The sequence below is a fragment of the Drosophila suzukii genome (assembly GCF_043229965.1).
Source record: "Drosophila suzukii chromosome 2 unlocalized genomic scaffold, CBGP_Dsuzu_IsoJpt1.0 scf_2c, whole genome shotgun sequence".
NCBI classification, from domain to species: Eukaryota; Metazoa; Arthropoda; class Insecta; order Diptera; family Drosophilidae; genus Drosophila; species Drosophila suzukii.
The window spans coordinates 15,332,077-15,355,088 of NW_027255896.1; the positions used below are offsets into that span (position 1 = coordinate 15,332,077).

Consider the following 23,012-nt stretch of genomic DNA (forward strand, 5'->3'; position numbering starts at 1 on the left):
ACAAGGAGATACAGAAGCCATCATAGCCACACACCCGCTGTACCAATACCACGAGAATAAATCCCACTGTTGCCATTTGAACCCATTGTTTTCTCACTGATCTACGGGGCAGTCACGTCATATAAATTTGGTGGGACGGACACACAATCTTCTGAGCTAGCCGCACGAATCTCGTAGCGAGCAGACATACAAAAACAGTTCGTTACAACCTTTGGGGATATTGTTGTGTCACTTCTTCAAAAAAGATCAGAGGCAGTTTTATTCTTTGGATTGGTATAAATTATACCTTTTAGCTCAGGAGCTTTGAAACTTTGGACGACTCTCTATCTGACTCGTTTTGGTGGTAAAGCATCCAAAATAAATTAATTTTTTATTACGCATAAAATGGCATCATAATTTCTTATCTATCAAAGTGAACATGTTGATTCTATATGGGTTTGCATTATGATATGGTACCATCACCATATTACGAAAATATGCCCATACCATGATACTTGCTCCACTATGAGTATTCTTTCCAAATGTAAATTGGGGACTCAATTTTGGACTTGTAGGTTGTCTCATGTGAATTTGAAGGCTTAAACATAAACAATTTTCATCGGCCAGACCACTATAAATCATTATTCTAAAGAATTCGACTATTCAACCTAACTTATCTTTTTCATTGCCTTTATAAATTAGCTTTTGAATGTTGTGAGGAGTTGAATAACTCCCCACAAATAGAAACAGCAGCAGATGGCCGGCCGCTTGCCAGATACGCGGCGAATTCGCGTAGTAACGACGCGGCGAGGAGAGCGAGAGAGTTTGGAGACAAACGAAGGAGAGCGAGAGAGTTTGGAGACCAATGAAGGAGAGTGAGAGAGTTTGGAGACCAAGGATGGAGATCGAGAGAGAGTGGAGACTTCGCGGGCAAGGCAAGAGTGCCGTGTGCAAGAGCGGGTAACGGGACTCCACCGGACTTTGGACTCTCCCGTGAACTTTGGACCGGGAGAGGAAGTGCCACATCTTGGCGGTGGAGCGGCACACAGGCGTGCCAGCATCACGGCAATCAGCGGGATGGCAGCAGTAGGCGGAGCATCGATTGGAAGCGGTACGGGAACGACAAGTGGGTCATCCAGGAGGCACGGACTTTGGACCCAGAGTGGAGAGATCCAGCGGGCCGTGCGCAAAAGGGAAATAACGGTTCCCGGAGGCCCTATATAAGGCCGCAGAGCGCTGGCAGCTGGATCAGTCGATCACAAGGAGTCAAACCGTCAAGATCACTCAGATACCAAAGTGAACAACCAAACAACCATATAATCTACAAGGGAGCAGCAGCAAGTCGAGTCGCCAGAGAAGCAGCGCCGTGGGAGCCTACAAGGAGCGAGATTGCTACGTCGAGACGTTCGGGATTGGGGTACCAGGAATCTCCGAATTGAGACGCAGGTAGCTGAGATCCAGAGGGCATCACACGGCTAGGTCAAGGCGGTCGATTAACCCTGTCCACAAAGTCCTGGCGTTACGCCTGGAAAGAGTATAACAAGCCAGAAGGGAGAGCGGTCGATCGGTAAGGTCTCGAGTGGAATTGTCCAGGAGAGCCCTACGGATTCGACTTGCGAGGTCCCGGAGCGGCGTGCCCGAACCACGAGTATAACAAGCCAGAAGGGAGAGCGGTCGATCGGTACGGTCTCAAGTGGAATTATCCAGGAGAGCCCTACGGATTCGACTTGCGAGGTCCCGGAGCGGCGTGCCCGAACCCCGAGTACCAAAAGCCACACGGAAACGTCCCGGACAAAAGGCAAAAGGGTGAGGCTAGGGTGGAACGTTCGTTTACACTAGGCGTGGAAGCGAAGTAAGGCGCGAGGCAGCTTCCTGACGTTCCGCCTTGACTGTCCGCGCGGGCTGAGCAGAAACCCAGTGGGACCATCCGGGACAGAGCAAGGGACAGGCGGCGGTGTGTCGAAAGGAGCGATCCTGGAGAGCGCAGCTTCTGTTCACCCTAGTCTGAGAACGGTGACGCTTCCCTAAGCCCGTACGGCCGATACCCCTCGCGATTCCGAGTCGTTACCAGCAGTCACCAAGTCACGCGTGACAAGTGAGCAGCGAGCGAGCGTCTTCAGGGAGCTGCGAGGATCTTCAGGGAGCGGCGAGGATCTTCAGGGAGCTGCGAGTATCTTCAGGGAGCACCGAGTCATCAAGGCGAGAGGTCGTCGAGTCATCCAGGACCGTCGGAAGCACCGAAGGTCACAAGCAACGAGTCAAGGCCAACCAAGCGACTAAGACACTTGTAATAATATACCCGCAATAAAACCCAATACGAACCCGTGAATTCTGTGCTTTCTCACTGGGCTACTGGGCGGTCCCGTTAATATAAATTTGGTGGGACGAACACACAATATACTGAGCTAGCCGCACGAATCTCGTAGCGAGCAGACCATAAAAAAGAGTTCGTTACATCTGGCGCCCAACGTGATTGTCCCGGCAGTGAAAGCAATTTAAACAGAATGGGGAAGAAGTGGATCTAGCGGCTTAAAAAGGAGGATTTCGCCAATGTCGCACAGAGGCTTAATGTCACCCTGGACGGCAGATTAGAGGACATGAGAAAAGCATTATCCGAGTATTACTCAGAAACGGATAATGACCCACAACATCTGGGCCGATTTGGAAGCTACATACCACGACAAAGCCGGCCCCAGCATCACGTTAACGAACGTCGAAGGGGACAACTTAATGGCAAGCCTCAGCGTTGACAACCTACAAAAGGAGGCAAAAAGGAGATAATCGCCAACAACAAACAATGGAAAACCTGGGCGGAGATCATAGATAGTTTCCACAAATACTTTCTGCCGAGAGACTTCTTCAAAAGGCTGGCGGATCACGTCAGACAACGGAAGCAGGGCTTCAGCGAGTCGTTCAGAAACTACATGATCGACATGCAGATGATGGAATTAATTATTTCGCGAAAGATACCCGAAGAATCATCAAGGAAAACTGCACCCCAAGTCAAAGGATCTTCCTAAGGGCGTACAAAGTGTCGGACCTGGACACGCTGATGATATTAGCAGATGAGTATGAAGAACTCGAAAAGGAGCGGGAAGCGTTCGCGCAAGAAAAAAATCCCCAAAAAGACCAAGTCGGCATCACCAACGCAGGTAACATGCAGTAGATGCGAAGAGACAGGAACCCAGGAGTCAAGGCGAAACGACCAATGGTCGCCACCTAACCGCCACAGCAGGCAACAGAAGCACCACGCGGAGGCCAATGGACACCACCACAACAGCAACAGATGCAGCCAGCAAACACTGTTTGGAGGCCACCAAATACAACACAAAGGCCTCGTGAAACGACACACATCACAGACCCCCATGGTCATGGACACTGGGTGCGGGGGTGTAGGCACCAACGCTTGTTGTTCTGCTGGGTGTGCGGGAGAGTAGGTGTCAGGAGCGTCGAATGCTGCCAGCAGGCTGCCAGCCGCAGAGAGGCGAGCGGGGGTCGCAAGATGCTACCTCTCCAAACTAACAGGAAAGCTGATCGAATAGGAGCAGCAAATGTCCGCAGCGGTGACGATTGGTGAGGGCACATACAAGGCCACAATCGACACCGGGGCAACAGCAAGCTTTATAAGCAAAGAGCTGGCGGGCGACCTGGCTGCCCTCGGAAAGATTGCGAGGATACGACGGCAAGTTAGGTTGGCAGACGGAAGATGTGGCGGAATCGATGAGCAGCTGGAGGTAGAAATCGCGTTCGGGAACAAGCGACTGAGCATGAGCCTGCTGATACTACCAGGGGTAGTGGATTCATTGGTGTTGGGATGGAATTTTCTAACACAAGTCGGTACCGATGCGCTGGACACGAAGTGAAAATACCGGCCAGGAATCGTCACAAGGGATGGCTCGAGGAAATGTTGTCGGTGGCAGTCGTACAACGGACAAGCGAAGATGACGACACGACGAAATTCCTGGAGGCAGAGCTATCGACTTTCAGCGGCATGAAGGGAGCATCAAACATGGCAGAGCATCAGATCACGATGAAAGACGACAAACCAATAAAGCAGCGATACTATCCCAAGAATCCGAAAGTTCAAGGGGAGATCAATGCGAAGGTGGACGAGCTTCTCCAAATGGGATACATAGAACACTCAACAAGCCCATACAGTTCTCCCATCGTGATGGTTAGGAAAAAGACGGGCAAATGGAGACTGTGCGTCGACTTTATGCAAATAAACGCCAAATCTGTAAAGGATGCCTACCCGATGCCCCGAATAAATTATATTCCCGACCAACTGAGGGAAGCACGGTACATCAGCAGCTTGGACCTAAAGGATGGGTACTGGCAAATCCCACTGAAAGCGGACAGCAGGCAGTTTACGGCGTTTATAGTGCCGGGGAAAGGTTTATTCCAATGGAAAGTAATGCCATTCGGACTTCATTCGGCGTCTGCGACCTTTTAACGGGTGCTGGACCGGGTGATAGGCCCTGAAATGTCGCCGCACGCATTTGCTTACCAGGACGACATCATAGTGATCGGGCGCTCGCTGGAAGAACACAAGGCCAACCTAAAGGAAGTGTTCCGACGACTAAAAGAGGCAAATCTGAGATTAAACCCGGAGAAGTGCCAATTTTTCAAGAAAGAGCTGTTATATCTCGGTCATCGAGTGACTAGCGAAGGAATAGGCACGGATCCGGAAAAGGTAGCAGCCATCGCCGAACTAGAACCACCATCGACAGTAAGAGAGCTTCGACAGTACCTGGGCGTAGCATCATGGTACCGCCGGTTTGTACCTGACTTCGCAAAAATAGTCAAACCTCTCAACGATCTGCTACGCAAGGGCACTAAATGTGTGTGGACACAGGAACATCAGTTGGCTTTCGAAAGGGTGAAGGCAAGACTCGTCGCAGACCCCGTACTGGCATGCCCGGACTTCGACAAACCATTCATCTTGCAAACTGACGCAAGCGACTACGGCATCGGGGCAATCTTGACCCAGGAAACTGAACGAGGCGAAAAGGTAATCTCTTACTCAAGCCGAACGCTCAACGGCGCTGAGAAGAATTACTCAACGACCGAGAAGGAGTGCTTGGCAATCGTCTGGGCAATCCGAAAGCTCAAGCCGTATCTGACCGTAACCGACCACATGGCGCTGAAGTGGCTCAACAGCAAAGAGAGCCCTTCAGGGAGGATCACCAGATGGGTCTTGGAGTTGCAGCAGTACGACTTCGAAATAGCGTACAGGAAAGGGCAACTCAACGTGGTGGCAGACGCTTTGTCAAGGCAGCCACTGCCGGAAACGCTTCGAGGGATCAAGGAGACGTCGGCGGCGGAAGCTTCTGCAGCATGCAGCTGGATTCTGGAAATGCGCGAAAATATAAGGACCCAGCCGCAAAAGTATCCGGACTACGTAATGGAGGGTAACACCCTGTACAGGAATATACCTCATAGAGCGGGCAGCGAAGATGTTGAAACATGGAAGATGTGCGTCCCGAAAGCTCTACGGGAAACGGTGCTGAAGGAGAACCACGACTCACCGGCGGCTGGCCATGTAGGAAGCCGAAAGACAATAGCACGTCTGGCAGCCCGGTATTACTGGCCAGGAATGCACAGAGACGCCCACGTGCGAGGATGCGAGACTTGCATGAGATTTAAGCAGAATCAGGTGCAAATGGCTAGGAAAGTGCTGACGCAGGTGCTAGAGGAACCATGGGCTACGGTATGTGCGGACTTCGTCGGACCCCTGCCGCGTTCGAAGCACGGCAACCAAATGCTGCTGGTATTGATAGACCGGTTCTCCAAGTGGACTGAGTTGGTGCCGCTGCGAAGCGCGACGGCCGAGTCGCTAAAGAAAGCTTTTAAAGAACGCATAATCGCGAGGTATGGGGTCCCCAAAATAGTTATAACGGACAACGGAGTACAGTTTGCCAGCAAAATTTTCAAGAGTTTCCTGGCCGAAATGGGAACCAAGCAACAGTTCACAGCTCCGTACACCCCACAAGAAAACCCGACTGAGAGAGCAAACAGGACGGTGAAGACAATGATAGCGTAGTTCGCATGGCAGAACCAAAGAAACTGGGACGAAAAATGCTGGCCGGAAATTATGCTGGCAGTAAACACGAGCGTTTCAGAATCCACAGATTACACACCGTCGTTCATTAACCAATGCAGAGAACCAAGACTACCGAGCGCCCTATACGGCAGAGAGGCCATAGGGACCGGACGACCGACTGAGACCCCGGAGGAGAAGGCCAACAAACTCAGAGAAATCTTCGAGATTGTAAGGCGGAATCTGGAGAAAGCATCCTAGGATCAGGCTAGGCGTTATAACCTAAGGAGGAGGCAATGGACGCCAACGGGGTTGACGAAAAACAACATTGAAAGTCAAAGGATATCTCCAAGGACTCAAAGGATACAACGAAAAAAAGTCCAAGAATATCTCCAAGGATCCTCAAAGGATACTGTTCGTACCCAACATGACCACACCCAACAAATCAAGCAGTAGCCAAGTTGGGAACAGTACCAGGTGCTCAGTAGCACCCACTGCATAAAAGAATTGCTGATCAGCATATTATATGTCTCACTAACTCACCGTCTCACCGACTCAACGGCACACTGACCCGCTAATGCAGTCAGCACATTTTTCAGTGTCTGCCGAGCCAACTACACAAACTGCTACCATTATCAAAACTCCCTGACCTACCTACCTACTTTAGAATATAGCTTACTTCACTAATCATTACACTAAACTTCCGTATTCCAAGTAGTATATAAACATGTTCCAAATGAAGAATAAATCAGTTATCAACGCATCTCATAACTCCGCGGTTCTACTTCCTACCTCTCGGAAAAGGGCTCGTAACACACTATCTCCACTAGCACCTAACCTACGTTAGCTCAACCTCAGCGCAGTTCCGCATCGCCTGTGGTCCGGCATCGCAGTAACCATCGTTACCATTGCCGCGACGCGATCGTCCTGCCAGCAAAGCGTCCCCGTGCCACCGTCAAGTGCTCATTACCCCCTTGTCCCGCGGTGTGACCCGGAAGTGTCTACTTCGGTTAGGCACAAACAGATACAACGAAAAGAGTCCCCAGGATACCTCCAAGTATCCTCAAGGGATGCAACGAAAAGAGTCCAAGGATTCTCAAAGGATACTACGAAAAGAGTCCAAGGATATATTCAAGGATACTAAAAGGATTCTACAAAAAAAAAGGGTCCAAGGATATCTCCAAGGATCCTCAAAGGATGCAACGAAAAGAGTCCAAGGATATCTCCAAGGATCCTCAAAGGATACAACGAAAAAAGTCCAAGGATATCTCCAAGGATTCTCAAAGGATACCACGAAAACACTCCAAGGAAACCTCCAAGGATTCGAAAGGGATACTACGAAGTGACTCCAAGGATAACTCCAGGGCCTCGCCAAGGATACTAGAAATATCTACTAGGACACGATAAGATAAATCCAAGTAAACTCCAAGGATACTACAAGGCAACTGCAAAGGTGCAATGAAATACATAAAGGACATCAGGAGAACGTCAAGAGCACAAAGGGAGCGAACCAGAGCCTCCAAAGACTCGATTGGGACTGATTTGAGAAAAGAAAAACCACGACAGCGACGTCGAGTTGGTGGAAGACCCGCGGGAGGAGCAGCGGCGATGGCGGCTTCGCAGAGCTGTCAACCGGGCCGACGGCCGCATTCCGACTGGCGCGGCGGAGGTCGAATGGGCCATCGAGAAGCCGCCCCAGGACCAGCAGGCTCCCGGTAGCCATACCAAGTCTGTGGTAGCGGCTACGTTGGAGTATCGCCGGAAGTGCGAGGCGCGACGGCGGAGCGAGGAGCGGCGGTTGAAGGAGATGGAGGAATCGCCGCAGTGGCAGGCCCAACTGCGGACGGCCGAGGAGGATGAGCAGCAGCTGTGGGAGAACCCGGAGTACCCACCCACACCGAGGTATGCGCCCGAGCACTGCATCCCGCCACCAGAAGTCGCAGAAGACTGGGCGCCCTCACCTCCGCGGTGGCTGCCCGAAATATCACCAACGCCGCGGTACGAGGGATCACCGCAGTGGACGCCAGCAAGAAAACCCACGCCAAGGTTCGAGCAGTCAACCCCGCTGCAGCAGCCTGAGCGACAACAGCAGCCACAACGCGAGCGAGGCCAGCAGCAACAACCCGATCCGGCGCAGCAACAGCCAGGGAACCCGATGGGACAACACATCCGGACGGACATACCAGCGGCCCACGTGAGCCACAGTACCCGGACGTTCGTGGCCGAAGGGGTAAGGGGTAAGGTGGCGGCAGCAGACGGTCGTCTGGACCTGGCCGGAGGGACCCCCGGAGGAGACGGCGGCGACGGAGGAGACCCGAATCTGAGAGGAAGGTGGTCCCCGGGTGAGCCCGCGGCAGACCGCAGCAACAAGCGGCCTGAGGCCAAAGTTGGTGAGGATGATGTCGGCGCCGGAGAGTCAGCGATGGCGAGAGATCGCGGAGCACGAGTGGCTCGAAGGGATCGTGGAGGCACAGGCGGTGAAAGAGGCCCGCATCCTGGGCGGCAGGCGCAGCGTGCGCGTATGGATAGAGGGGCGCGCGTTCCGAGTCAGGTTGGGGCTCGTGGGCACGAGAGTGTTTGAGGAGCAGCCAAATAAAGTATAAAAAGAAAAGAAAACGAAACAAAGTTTGAAACCGGCATAGGAAGGGAAGCGCGGCTGAAACAGGGGCCAGAAGAAAGGTTAATACATGGCAGCTCCGGCATCCTGAAATTCAAATTGGGTTAATGCAGGAAGCAGCCAAACGAATACCAAAACCTAGTGGCAAGCCTGTGCGTTGACAACTTACAAAAAGAGGCAAACAGGAGAGAGTCAAGCCAAGACAGGACAATAACAGCGCTGATCTCGAGACCCAGTCAGTCAGACTATGCAAGGATCGCCAAACAGGTCCGCGAATGGTCGTTCAGGCTCGACGGGGCGGAAAAACCGTTCGAGTTCCTGGAGCAGGTGGAATGGTCCGCAAACACATACGGCTTGGAGTTAGACATGATTCCCCGAGCGATGCCGGAATTGCTTAAGGGAAAGGCTTTGAAGTGGTTTATCGCCAACAACAAACAATGGAAAACCTGGGCGGAGATCATAGATAGATTCCACAAATACTTTCTGCCAAGAGACTTCTTCAAAAAGCTGGCGGATCACGTCAGACAACGGAAGCAGGGCTTCAGCGAGTCGTTCAGAGACTACATGATCGACATGCAGATGATGGAATTAATTATTTCGCGAAAGATACCCGAAGGGTCATCAAGGAAAACTGCACCCCAAGTCTAAGGATCTTCCTAAGGGCGTACAAAGTGTCGGACCTGGACACGCTGATGATATTAGCAGATGAGTATGAAGAACTCGAAAAGGAGCGGGAAGAGTTCGCGCAAGAAAAAAATCCCCAAAAAGACCAAGTCGGCATCACCAACGCAGGTAACATGCAGTAGATGCGAAGAGACAGGAACCCAGGAGTCAAGGGGAAATGACAAATGGTCGCCACCTAACCGCCACAGCAGGCAACAGAAGCACCACGCGGAGGCCAATGGACACCACCACAACAGCAACAGATGCAGCCAGCAAACACTGTTTGGAGGCCACCAAATACAACACAAAGGCCTCGTGAAACGACACACATCACAGACCCCCATGGTCATGGACACTGGGTGCGGGGGTGTAGGCACCAACGCTTGTTGTTCTGCTGGGTGTGCGGGAGAGTAGGTGTCAGGAGCGTCGAATGCTGCCAGCAGGCTGCCAGCCGCAGAGAGGCGAGCGGGGGTCGCAAGATGCTACCTCTCTAAACTAACAGGAAAGCTGATCGAATAGGAGCAGCAAATGTCCGCAGCGGTGACGATTGGTGAGGGCACATACAAGGCCACAATCGACACCGGGGCAACAGCAAGCTTTTTAAGCAAAGAGCTGGCGGACGACCTGGCTGCCCTCGGAAAGATTACGAGGATACGACGGCAAGTTAGGTTGGCAGACGGAAGATGTGGCGGAATCGATGAGCAGCTGGAGGTAGAAATCGCGTTCGGGAACAAGCGACTGAGCATGAGCCTGCTGATACTACCAGGGGTAGTGGATTCATTGGTGTTGGGATGGAATTTTCTAACACAAGTCGGTACCGAAATTAAGTGCGCTGGACACGAAGTGATAATACCGGCCAGGAATCGTCACAAGGGATGGCTCGAGGAAAAGTTGTCGGTGGCAGTCGTACAACGGACAAGCGAAGATGACGACACGACGAAATTCCAGGAGGCAGAGCTATCGACTTTCAGCAGCATGAAGGGAACATCAAACATGGCAGAGCATCAGATCACGATGAAAGACGACAAACCAATAAAGCAGCGATACTATCCCAAGAATCCGAAAATTCAAGGGGAGATCAATGCGAAGGTGGACGAGCTTCTCCAAATGGGATACATAGAACACTCAACAAGCCCATACAGTTCTCCCATCGTGATGGTTAGGAAAAAGACGGGCAAATGGAGACTGTGCGTCGACTTTATGCAAATAAACGCCAAATCTGTAAAGGATGCTTACCCGATGCCCCGAATAAATTATATTCCCGACCAACTGAGGGAAGCACGGTACATCAGCACCTTGGACCTAAAGGATGGGTACTGGCAAATCCGACTGAAAGCGGACAGCAGGCAGTTTACGGCGTTTACAGTGCCGGGGAAAGGTTTATTCTCGGGGTCTGCGACCTTTCAACGGGTGCTGGACCGGGTGATCGGCCCCGAAATGTCGCCGCACGCAATTGCTTACCAGGACGACATCATAGTGATCGGGCGCTCGCTGGAAGAACACAAGGCCAACCTAAAGGAAGTGTTCCGACGACTAAAAGAGGCAAATCTGAGATTAAACCCGGAGAAGTGCCAATTTTTCAAGAAAGAGCTGTTATATCTCGGTCATCGGAAAAGGTAGCAGCCATCGCCGAACTAGAACCACCATCGACAGTAAGAGAGCTTCGACAGTACCTGGGCGTAGCATCATGGTACCGCCGGTTTGTACCTGACTTCGCAAAAATAGTCAAACCTGTCAACGATCTGCTACGCCAGGGCAATAAATGGGTGTGGACACAGGAACATCAGACGGCGTTCGAAGAGGTGAAGGCAAGACTCGTCGCAGACCCCGTACTGGCATGCCCGGACTTCGACAAACCATTCATCTTGCAAACTGACGCAAGCGACTACGGCATCGGGGCAATCTTGACCCAGGAAACTGAACGAGGCGAAAAGGTAATCTCTTACTCAAGCCGAACGCTCAACGGCGCTGAGAAGAATTACTCAACGACCGAGAAGGAGTGCTTGGCAATCGTCTGGGCAATCCGAAAGCTCAAGCCGTATCTGGAAGGTTACCACTTTAAAGTAGTAACCGACCACATGGCACTGAAGTGGCTCAACAGCATAGAGAGCCCTTCAGGGAGGATCGCCAGATGGGCCCTGGAGTTGCAGCAGTAGGACTTCGAAATAGCGTACAGGAAAGGGCAAATCAACGTGGTGGCAGACGCTTTGTCAAGGCAGCCACTGCCGGAAACGCTTCGAGGGATCAAGGAGACGTCGGCGGCGGAAGCTTCTGCAGCATGCAGCTGGATTCTGGAAATGCGCGAAAAGATAAGGACCCAGCCGCAAAAGTATCCGGACTACGTGATGGAGGGTAACACCCTGTACAGGAATATACCTCATGGAGAGGGCAGCGAAGATGTTGAAACATGGAAGATGTGCGTCCCGAAAGCTCTACGGGAAACGGTGCTGAAGGAGAACCACGACTCACCGGCGGCTGGCCATGTAGGAAGCCGAAAGACAATAACACGTCTGGCAGCCCGGTACTACTGGCCAGGAATGCACAGAGACGCCCACGTGCGAGGATGCGAGACTTGCATGAGATTTAAGCAGAATCAGGTGCAAATGGCTAGGAAAGTGCTGACGCAGGTGCTAGAGGAACCATGGGCTACGGTATGTGCGGACTTCGTCGGACCCCTGCCGCGTTCGAAGCACGGCAACCAAATGCTGCTGGTATTGATAGACCGGTTCTCCAAGTGGACTGAGTTGGTGCCGCTGCGAAGCGCGACGGCCGAGTCCCTAAAGAAAGCTTTTAAAGAACGCATAATCGCGAGGTATGGGGTCCCCAAAATAGTCATAACGGACAACGGAGTCCAGTTTACCAGCAAAACTTTCAAGAGTTTCCTGGCCGAAATGGGAGCCAGGCAACAGTTCACAGCTCCATACACCCCACAGGAGAACCCGACTGAGAGAGCCAATAGGACGGTGAAAACAATGATTGCGCAGTTCGCAGGGCAGAACCAAAGAAACTGGGACGAAAAATGGCCAGAAATCATGCTGGCAGTAAACACGAGCGTTTCAGAATCCACAGGTTACACACCGTCGTTCATCACCCAAGGCAGAGAACCAAGACTACCGAGCGCCCTATACGACAGAGAAACCGTAGGGACCGGACGACCGACAGAGACCCCGGAAGAGAATGCAAACAAACTCAGGGAAATCTTCGAGATTGTAAGGCGGAACCTGGAGAAAGCATCCCAGGACCAGGCTAGGCATTATAACCTAAGGAGGAGGCAATGGACGCCAAAGGTGGGTGACGTCGTGTGGGCCAAGGAACACCACTTATCAAAAGCGGCCGAGGGGTTCGCAGCAAAATTGGCCCCAAGATACGACGGACCTTACCAAGTCATAGGTTTTGCGTCACCAGTAATCTGAAAAATACGACACATAAACATAAAGAAAGAGCGGACCATCCACGTAAGCGAGCTGAAACAGCAATAAACGGAAAACACAAGCGAGCGGCTACAGCAAGCAGACACAACAGATGCAAAACAACATTAAAAGTCCAAGGATACCTTTAAGGATGCCCAAAGGATACTACGAAAGGAGTCCAAGGATACCTCCAAGGATGACCAAAGGATACTACGAAAGGATTCCAAGGATACCTCCAAGGATGCCCAAAGGATACTACGAAAGGAGTCCAAGGATACCTCCAAGGATGACCAAAGGATACTACGAAAGGATCCCAAGGATACCTCCAAGGATGCCCAAAGGATACTACGAAAGGAGTCCAAGGATACCCCCAAGAATGCCCAAAGGATACTACGAAAGGAGTCCAAGGATACCTCCAAGGATGCCCAAAGGATACTACGAAAGGAGTCCAAGGATACCTCCAAGGATGACCAAAGGATACTACGCAAGGATCCCAAGGATACCTCCAAGGATGCCCAAAGGATACTACGAAAGGAGTCAAAGGATACGTCCAAGGATTCCCAAAGGGTACTACGGAAAGAGTCCAAGGATACCTGCAAGGATTCCCAAAGGATACTACGAACAAATTCCAAGGATACCTCCAAGGATTCGAAAGGGATACTACAAACCGACCCCAAGGATACTACAGGGCATCTACAAAGGCGCAATGAAACACATAAAGGACATCAGGAGAACGTTAAGAACACAAAGGGAGCGAACCAGAGCGTCTAAGGTCTCGATTGGGACTGATCGGAGGAAAGAAAAAAAACACGCATCAAAGGTCTGCCGAAGGAAGGGGGAAGACGGCACAGAGCAGAGAGCTGTACTGTAGATCTGGGTAGTAAGAAGGAGAGGCCGATGGAAATAGCGGGATTGAGCAAAGAGGAAGGCTCGGAACCGAGGTGTCGTTAAAGGGAGCCCAGGCTCCAGCTGAACAATCAAAATCAACGAGCATCATGAGCACACGTGTAACGAGGAGCGAAGCGCGCAAGATGATGGCTGCCCACCAGCCGTCCGGAGGATCTAGCCCGGGGCAAGGATGGCCGGCAGCCCGGCCTACCCGAACCTCGCAGCGGATCTCCGGGCGGGGCGTCCCCGAGCCGGTTATCAGCTCCGACAGCGACGTCGAGTTGGTGGAGGACCCGCGGGTGGAGCAACGGCGATGGCGGCTTCGCAGAGCTGCCAACCGGGCCGACGGCCGCATTCCGACTGGCGCGGCGGAGGTCGAATGGGCCATCGAGGAGCCGCCCCAGGACCAGCAGGCTCCCGGTAGCCATGCCAAGTCTGTGGTAGCGGCTACGTTGGAGTATCGCCGGAAGTGCGAGGCGCGACGGCGGAGCGAGGAGCGGCGGTTGAAGGGACGGCCGGAGGAGGATGAGCAGCAGCTGTGGGAGAACCCGGAGTACCCACCCACACCGAGGTATGCGCCCGAGCACTGCATCCCGCCACCAGAAGTCGCAGAAGACTGGGCGCCCTCACCTCCACGGTGGCTGCCCGAAATCTCACCAACGCCGCGGTACGAGGTATCACCGCATTGGACGCCAGCAAGAAAACCCACGCCAAGGTTCGAGCAGTCAACCCCGCTGCAGCAGCCTGAGCGACAACAGCAGCCACAACGCGAGCGAGGCCAGCAGCAACAACCCGATCCGGCGCAGCAACAGCCAGGGAACCCGATGGGACAACACATCCGGACGGACATACCAGCGGCCCACGTGAACCACAGTACCCAGACGTTCGTGGCCGAAGGGGTAAGGGGTAAGGTGGCGGCAGCAGACGGTCGTCTGGACCTGGCCGGAGGGACCCCCGGAGGAGACGGCGGCGACGGAGGAGCCCCGAATCTGAGAGGAGGGTGGTCCCCGGGTGAGCCCGCGGCAGACTGGAGCCATGGACACCACCGACACCGAGCACCGGACCGACGACACCGGTATCAGCAGCAACAAACGGCCTGAGACCAAAGTTGATGAGGATGATGTCGGCGCCGGAGAGTCAGCGATGGCGAGAGATCGCGGAGCACGAGTGGCTCGAAGGGATCGTGGAGGCACCGGCGGTGAAAGAGGCCCGCATCCTGGGCGGCAGGCGCAGCGTGCGCGTATGGATAGAGGGGCGCGCGTTCCGAGTCCGGTTGGGGCTCGCGGGCACGAGAGTGTTTGAGGAGCAGCCAAATAAAGTATAAAAAGAAAAGAAAACGAAACAAAGTTTGAAAGCGGCATAGGAAGGGAAGCGCGGCTGAAACAGGGGCCAGAAGAAAGGTTAATACATGGCAGCTCCGGCATCCTGAAATTCAAATTGGGTTAATGCAGGAAGCAGCCAAACGAATACCAAAACCTAGTGGCAAGCCTGTGTGTTGACAACTTACAAAAAGAGGCAAACAGAAGAGAGTCAAGCCAAGACAGGACAATAACAGCGCTGATCTCGAGACCCAGTCAGTCAGACTATGCAAGGATCGCCAAACAGGTCCGCGAATGGTCGTTCAGGCTCGACGGGGCGGAAAAACCGTTCGAGTTCCTGGAGCAGGTAGAATGGTCCGCAACACATACGGCTTGGAGTTAGACATGATTCCCCGAGCGATGCCGGAATTGCTTAAGGGAAAGGCTTTGAAGTGGTATATCGCCAACAACAAACAATGGAAAACCTGGGCGGAGTTCATAGATAGTTTCCACACATACTTTCTGCCGAGAGACTTCTTCAAAAGGCTGGCGGATCACGAAATAAAATTTGAATAAAATGAACAAAACGGAGTTTGAAAACCGGCATAAACGGGAAACGCGGCTGAAACAGGGGCCAGAAGGAAGGGGCATACATGGCAGCTCCAGCATCCTGAAATTCATACTGGGTTAATACAGGAAGCAGCCAAACGACACCAAAATACTCACCTGCAGCGAAGCAAATGCGAAGTCCTCTCCACACCAGCTCTCGAGTGTTGCCAGCGTGAAGCCAGGCTCAGCCGGCGGAGGACGATTGAAGGGCGAGAGAGAGAGACGAGAGGCGAGAGAGGTCGTGTGGAGAGAGAAAGGATGAAATAGAAAGGAGTGAGGAAGTTGCAAAATCACCATGAGCCAGGGAAGGGGGCGCCTCGATAGGCGATCGATTGGCACTGGACGATAGTGCGATCGATGGGCACACGAAAATGGCAATATCGGCCAAGGTGGAAATATCGCAACTAGCAGGTGGCACCGTGGGTATCGATATGCGAATAAACATCGATCACGCACGAATGGTGTGACCAGGCGGAGGATCCAATAAAAGGAGTAGAACGCAGCAATGAGCAGCGAGCTGGGGATCGATAGCCCACGAGTATCGATGTCCCAGTGGAGTCAGGGAGAATATCGGCGCGGGAGATTCAAGTTGCTACGAGGAGGATGACCAGCGCTGTAGGAACTCAACGGAGTTAAGAGCGTCGAGGGAGCATCGAGGGAGCAACGAGGGAGCGCCGCGGGAATCACAAGGACTCGAAGGCTGGGATAAGCAAGGAAACGCCGGAGAGTAGGAACCAGTCTTAAATGTTTCCCGAAGTAAGGGGGGAATGTGAGGAGTTGAATAACTCCCCACAAATAGAAGCAGCAGCAGATGGCCGGCCGCTTACCAGATACGCGGCGAATTCGCGTAGTAACGGCACGGCGAGGAGAACGAGAGAGTTTGGTGACCAAGGGTGGAGATCGAGAGAGTTTGGAGACCAACGAAGGAGAGCGAGAGAGTTTGGAGACCAATGAAGGAGAGCGAGAGAGATTGGAGACCAAGGATGGAGATCGAGAGAGAATGGAGACTTCGCGGGCAGAGCAAGAGTGCCGTATGCAAAAGGGGGTAACGGGACTCCACCGGACTTTGGACTCTCCCACATCTCGGCGGTGGAGCGGCACACAGGCGTGCCACAAGCATCACGGGAATCAGCGGGATGGCAGCAGTGGGCGGAGCATCGATTGGAAGCGGTACGGGAACGACAAGTGGGTCATCCAGGAGGCACGGACTTTGGACCCAGAGTGGAGAGATCCAGCGGGCCGTGCGCAAAAGGGAAATAACGGTTCCCGGAGGCCCTATATAAGGCCGCGGAGCGCTGGCAGCTGGATCAGTCGATCACAAGGAGTCAAACCGTCAAGATCACTCAGATACCAAAGTGAACAATCAAACAACCAGATAATCTACAAGGGAGCAGCAGCAAGTCGAGTCGCCAGAGAAGCAGCGCCGTGAGAGCCTACAAGGAGCGAGATTGCTACGTCGAGACGTTCGGGATTGGGATACCAGGAATCTCCGAATTGAGACGCAGGTAGCTGAGATCCAGAGGGCATCACACGGCTAGGTCAAGGCGGTCGATTAACCCTGTCCACAAAGTCCTGGCGTTACGCCTGGAAAGAGTATAACAAGCCAGAAGGGAGAGCGGTCGATCGGTAAGGTCTCGAGTGGAATTGTCCAGGAGAGCCCTACGGATTCGACTTGCGAGGTCCCGGAGCGGCGTGCCCGAACCACGAGTATAACAAGCCAGAAGGGAGAGCGGTCGATCGGTACGGTCTCGAGTGGAATTATCCAGGAGAGCCCTACGGATTCGACTTGCGAGGTCCCGGAGCGGCGTGCCCGAACCCCGAGTACCAAAAGCCACACGGAAACGTCCCGGACAAAAGGCAAAAGGGTGAGGCTAGGGTGGAACGTTCGTTTACACTAGGCGTGAAAGCGAAGTAAGGCGCGAGGCAGCTTCCTGGCGTTCCGCCTTGACTGTCCGCGCGGGCTGAGCAGAAACCCAGTGGGACCATCCGGGACAGAGCAACGGACAGGCGGCGGTGTGTCGAAAGGAGCGATCCTGGAGAGCGCAGCTTCTGTTCACCCTAGTCTGAGAACGGTGACGCTTCCCTAAGCCCGTACGGCCGATACCCCTCGCGATTCCGAGTCGTTACCAGCAGTCACCAAGCCACGCGTGACAAGTGAGCAGCGAGCGAGCGTCTTCAGGGAGCTGCGGGGATCGTCAGGGAGCGGCGAGGATCTTCGGGGAGCTGCGAGTATCTTCAGGGAGCTACAGGACTGGAGCACCGAGTCGTCAAGGCGAGAGGTCGTCGAGTCATCCAGGACCGTCGGAAGCACCGAAGGTCACAAGCAACGAGTCAAGGCCAACCAAGCGACTAAGACACTTGTAATAATATACCCGCACTAAAACCCAATACGAACCCGTGAATTCTGTGCTTTCTCACTGGGCTACTGGACGGTCACGTTAATATAAATTTGGTGGGACGAACACACAATATACTGAGCTAGCCGCACGAATCTCGTAGCGAGCAGACCATAAAAAAGAGTTCGTTACAATGTCCTTCTATTTTCTCATAACAGGGTTTCTAAGACCCATTGGGAACAATATTTTATTCATTATCTCTTAGTAGTTTTTATTCTTAATACAACAAAACGAAAGAACAACAAACAGCTCTGAACAACTGAACTATTTTTGTTGCCGCAAAATTTTGCTACTTTCTTTATAAATGTTCCTTAGTTGCAAAAACCGTTTGCATTGTTAGTTACTAGATATGTAACCCTACTTACTTTTAAAAAGAGGTTGTAAATATTGCAAAAAATGGCCATATTATAGCACAAAGAAGAACTGTCTACACAATGGTGCTATTTTTTTGCCGCAACTGTGTGTACATTAGGGCGGTCCACATTTGTATGTACATTTTTAAGGTCCTATTTTCACACGACTATACGCTGATCATTGGGGAATTGAAGGTTTTCCAAACGAAATTTGTTGAAGAAAATGGTGTTTTAGTGTCTGCGAATTGGTTTCAAAATTTATAACTCGTACCCACTGTAGCCGTTGATGAAATATATTATTTTCATATAGATCACCCTGACGTGGATGGAAAGTCCGTAGTGTAAAATTCTGGCTTTAGTTTTCCAACGAAAAACATTCCTTTATTAGCAAGGCAGTAAAGAAAGATTTTTCGAAATATTGATATATTTCTGTTGCGACTTGTGTGAGGCTATGTCGCTCCGAATAAGTTTTACACGTTTTTTGAACTTCTTTCTTTATTTTTGGCTGCATTACATTACAAGTAAGTAAGAAAATGGGTGAGTGGCGGGTTAAAAATCTCGTGTTAAACTGCAGGCCAACTTCGACTTATTTCTCCGTGGTTCCGATGGTTCTGCCTTTGTTCTCTTCCATGTCTTCCAATTCGCTGCCGTGAGACGTTTTTCTCTTCGTCGGCCGACCACGACTTCAATGGGACCAAAATAATCATTTCCTATATTAGAAAACGGTAGCTCTTTGATCGCTAGACGTTCCGGTGGCAATGATCCCATCTCAGGTGCTCTCGGTACTGAGCAAAGGTTTCGGCACTTCTGTCAGGCCCGCTTGGCAGCGCGGACTCTTGATTTCAATCCTGTAATGCAATGCTGCTGCCTCATTTCGTTAATTATCACCTCGTTCATTTGGTAATTGTACTTTTTGTGAAAAAAGTCTATCAGTAATTGTGTAACTGTGTGCATACCTGGTGAGATTATTGGTCGTTTAAGGTTTATTGCAACATCTTCAATTACGTCAATGTGTACGAACTCTTAGGGTTTCTTCCTGATCCAGATATGGAGTCATCCTGAAAACTTGGCTTTTCCGGTCCACATGCCCCACTTTGTGAATAGACTCAATCTCTTTAAAATACACTTCGCCTTGAACAGCTTAAAAGATTACGTTGTGTATATCATCCATATCCTTCGCGTGGAGTATGTAATTCTCTGTTTCGAGTACTTATGACATTTGCTCATAAGTCGAATAAATTTCAGGATATTCTTCACGGTTCATCGGTTGATGTCCCATCTCCACTCTTCGATGCGCGAATCCTCTAAAATCTCTCCTATACGCAGCGAAACGAATTGATGGTATTTCCGAGCATCAGACCGGACATAGCACGTTCTTTGAGTCTGTCCAAAATAGGCGTCGTCGTACAGCTATAGACATCTCGGATCCCAGAAATTTGGCCATACGTAGACCAAGTATGGCCGCCATCAATTCCAACCGAGGAATATAAATCGGTTTGAGAGGAGCTACTCCTGTCTTGGAGACTAATAGGCAACAGCAATTCGTCTTATTTCGCTCGACTCCCAACATTGCGACCGCGGAGTACGCGTTGGTGCTAGCGTTTGTAAATATATGTAATTCAAGGTTATCAGCTCGGATCACCAGACCAAGGCATCGCGGGACTCGCAGGTTCCCGACTTCAGGTAAGAGTTTCAGCCAGGTGTTCCATCGGAGACGCTCGTTCTCACGTATAGGCTCGTCCCAGCCAACTGATGACCACCATATTTCTTGAAGAATTTTTTTGGCTTGAATGATATAAAATCCGAGTAGGCCTAATGGTGTGTGCGGTTCGCTAAAGACGGGTTTCCTAAAGCTTTGAACAACGGTGAACTCGTCCGTTTGAGTTCGCCACCACATTCTAGGAACTCGCTCCCGGACTGGCTCCATGGTGTCGATGCCTTTCTCCATTTGATCTGTGGTCTCTTTCAGTGTTTGCATGACTCTCGCTGAGTTAGACACTCAGCCGCGCATTTCGAATCCGCCATCCGCATGTATTGCTCTCACTCGACACACCAAAGTTGTTACGTCTTCCTCTGTGTCTCCGCTCTGCAGCCAGTCGTCTACGAAGGTATTCTGTAGGATTGCACTTACAGCTTCCGGGTACTCTATCATAAAGCGAGTTGCGTTTCTGTTTTTTACATAATTAGCTGCTGCCGGAGAACACGATGCGCTGAATGTCATAACTTGCAAGGTATACCTGTCGGTTTTCCTTTTCTGGTCTCCATTTCTCCAGAGAAATTGCTGCGCTACTTGATCCTCTCGTCTAACCTTTACTTGATGAAACATATCGCGAATGATGAAACATTTCTCCCTAAATTTCAGTAACACTCCGATCATCGAGGGTAGTATATCAGCGCCCTTGAGATGAACTGTGTTGAGAGCGACACCTTGAACCTTTGCAGCAGCATCCCATACAAGTCTGGATTTGCCCTTATTTGTGTTTGTGACTACAAGTATCGGCAGTTACCATGTCCGTTCTTCAATTTTCGAACATATCTCAGTTGTTTATATCGGTTAATCTTGCTATTTACGCACTCTCGCAATTCTTTGTTTTTTGCCATACGAGATTCCAAAAATAGAAGTCTTCGCATCGCCATGTCTTTAGAAGACGGCAATTCTGTTCTATCGTAGCTCCAGAGAAGTCCAGTTTCCCATCGCTTTTCTTCTTTGAGATATTTTGTGGTGGACTCCAGTATTGAGAGTGCTCGATCATCTGCCTTGGATTCAGGAGCGTCCTCCGAAACGTAAACTCCTGCTGCTTCGAGTGTAAAACTTGCCTTTACCATATCGTCTATGCATCAACATTTGACGCTCTCGGCTGCGATCATTTCCTCTACCATAGAATGACCATCCGAGACGTGATTTTGTGGCTATCACGCCGGCAACCTTGGATTCTTTTACAGCCAAAGGTACGCCTAGCTTTGCGTTGTCTATCCCAATGATAATGGTCGCTCGAGCGTTTCTATAGGTGCGTATGGACAGACCCCGCAGGAACGGGTGAGCTTGCAACTCTGAATCTTCCAAGGTTTGATTGCGTAAGTCCAGACTTGTAATTGTTAGTACGTTTTTCAGAGCGTATTTGTGCATCACCTTGTCCTGTGACCTGAGTAATCTCTCCGGTCCCGCGTAGACATAATTCCTCTGAAGGGCCGTCGATCCCGAGTTACTCTGCTACGTGAGTCTCCAGTAGGGTGCACGCCTACCCCTCATCTATTAGCGCATTACGTCTGTACTGATCGCGTAGGTCCGTATAGTGTCACTGTGACGTACTGAAATGGAGGTTTGTCGTTCTGACCGGCATACAAAACGATCTGGCCTTCCTCTTGCTCAGCTCGGCTGTTAGTTTGTCCAGTTCTCTCCGAGTTGTGCAAAAGGTGATGATGGGCCCAAGTGCAGCCGTCTAAGCCGCACCGTTCTCTTGACTTGCAATGCTTGAGAAAGTGCCTTCCAATGCATCGCCAACAAAGTTTGTTCTTCTTAACGAACAGCTATCTCTAGCAGACCTCTAGCTTGTGTGACCGTGAACATTTCTGGCACGCGGTAGACGTGAATGCATTAAATTATTTGGCGCTCTACCACCGAATGTTGCACCCATGTGCAGTGCTTTTCCCCCGGATATAGGTGAGATCCACTGATCTCCCCAAACGCCGCCTTGCTGCGGAGCGAACTGGTGATATTGTGCCCCTTGGTACGACCATGTGACTCCGTTGCTCGTGGGCGTGTAAGCTGTGCCAAGTGTATCTAAAGAGGTGACTCCTATGTGAGTACCGCTAACATGACTCGTTCCCATCGAACACGCATTCTCCTCTTTTCCCAGTGAAAACAGGGAAAACTTGCTAGTCGGGTCCATCATTAGCCAGCCCTTCCAGGGGCGCGTCTCTGTCATTAACCATTCTGATGGAAAGCTCTGCCGTTAAGTTGAGAAGAGAACACCTTTTCAATCTTCCACTAAGTCGTCGAAATCTGTATAATGCGCGTCATGGCTGAAGGTTTTATTTTTCAGCAACCAGCCTCTTGACGAGCACCAGAGTTTTTTTAAAATGTTGCGACACGTGTGAGGTTATGTCGCTCCGAATAAGTATTTCATGTTATTTGAACTTCACTTGTTTCTTTATTGTAGCATTACATTACATTAAAAGTGCAGGGTAGTAAGTAAGTAAGAAAGTGGTGGGTTAAAAAAACTCGTGTTAAACTGCAAGCCAGCCTCGACTTATTTCTCCGTGGATCTAGATTCGCTGCCTTCGCCGCGGGCTTCCAATTCGCTCCTTGTGTATACTAAAAGTCATCATTGATCAGCTGTGATTCAAACAGCTGAAGTGTAGGCTCTGTTGTTAAACATTTGGCCGACTGTTATCCAGGGCTGTTAACTAAATTATGCTGATGACCGTTACTCCGGTTCATGCAGCAACAATTTCAAAAGTTTAAAAGCAGAAAGATGCTGACATATGTTGAGAATATTCCTGTAAAAGATTGTGGTAAACTTCCAGGGGAGTTAGATACTACGACTCTTCGCGTAAGCCAATATTTTTTTAACTTTTAAATGTTGTAGGGGAAGGTGTCGAACTGATAAGTACACACTAAAACTCTATGCAGATCTGAATATTATTTATTATTTCTTCAAGAAAAGTTGAAAATGTAGATTAATTGAAATAGTAAGACTAATGGCAGAAAGCAACAAAAAATTGTAAAACGCGTGGCATGAACTTCACTTATAAAAAT

At 51.0% G+C, this 23,012-nt stretch overlaps 2 protein-coding genes across 16 annotated transcripts in view; one reads left to right on the forward strand and one right to left on the reverse strand.

Moving 5' to 3' along the window:
- LOC139354306 (golgin subfamily A member 6-like protein 2) overlaps nt 1-9,442 on the forward strand; it is a 33,823-nt gene extending 24,381 nt beyond the window's left edge. Inside the window, exons 3-6 of the mRNA XM_070998527.1 lie at nt 6,142-6,250; nt 7,034-7,361; nt 7,567-8,538; nt 9,243-9,442. Coding sequence (XP_070854628.1) covers nt 6,142-6,250; nt 7,034-7,361; nt 7,567-8,538; nt 9,243-9,442 — 1,609 coding nt within the window. The remainder of the gene's footprint in view (nt 1-6,141; nt 6,251-7,033; nt 7,362-7,566; nt 8,539-9,242) is intronic.
- The window catches only part of LOC139354007 (uncharacterized), a 978,888-nt gene that overhangs the window by 900,479 nt on the left and 55,397 nt on the right, over nt 1-23,012 (reverse strand). The gene's annotated exons all lie outside the window — the stretch shown is intronic.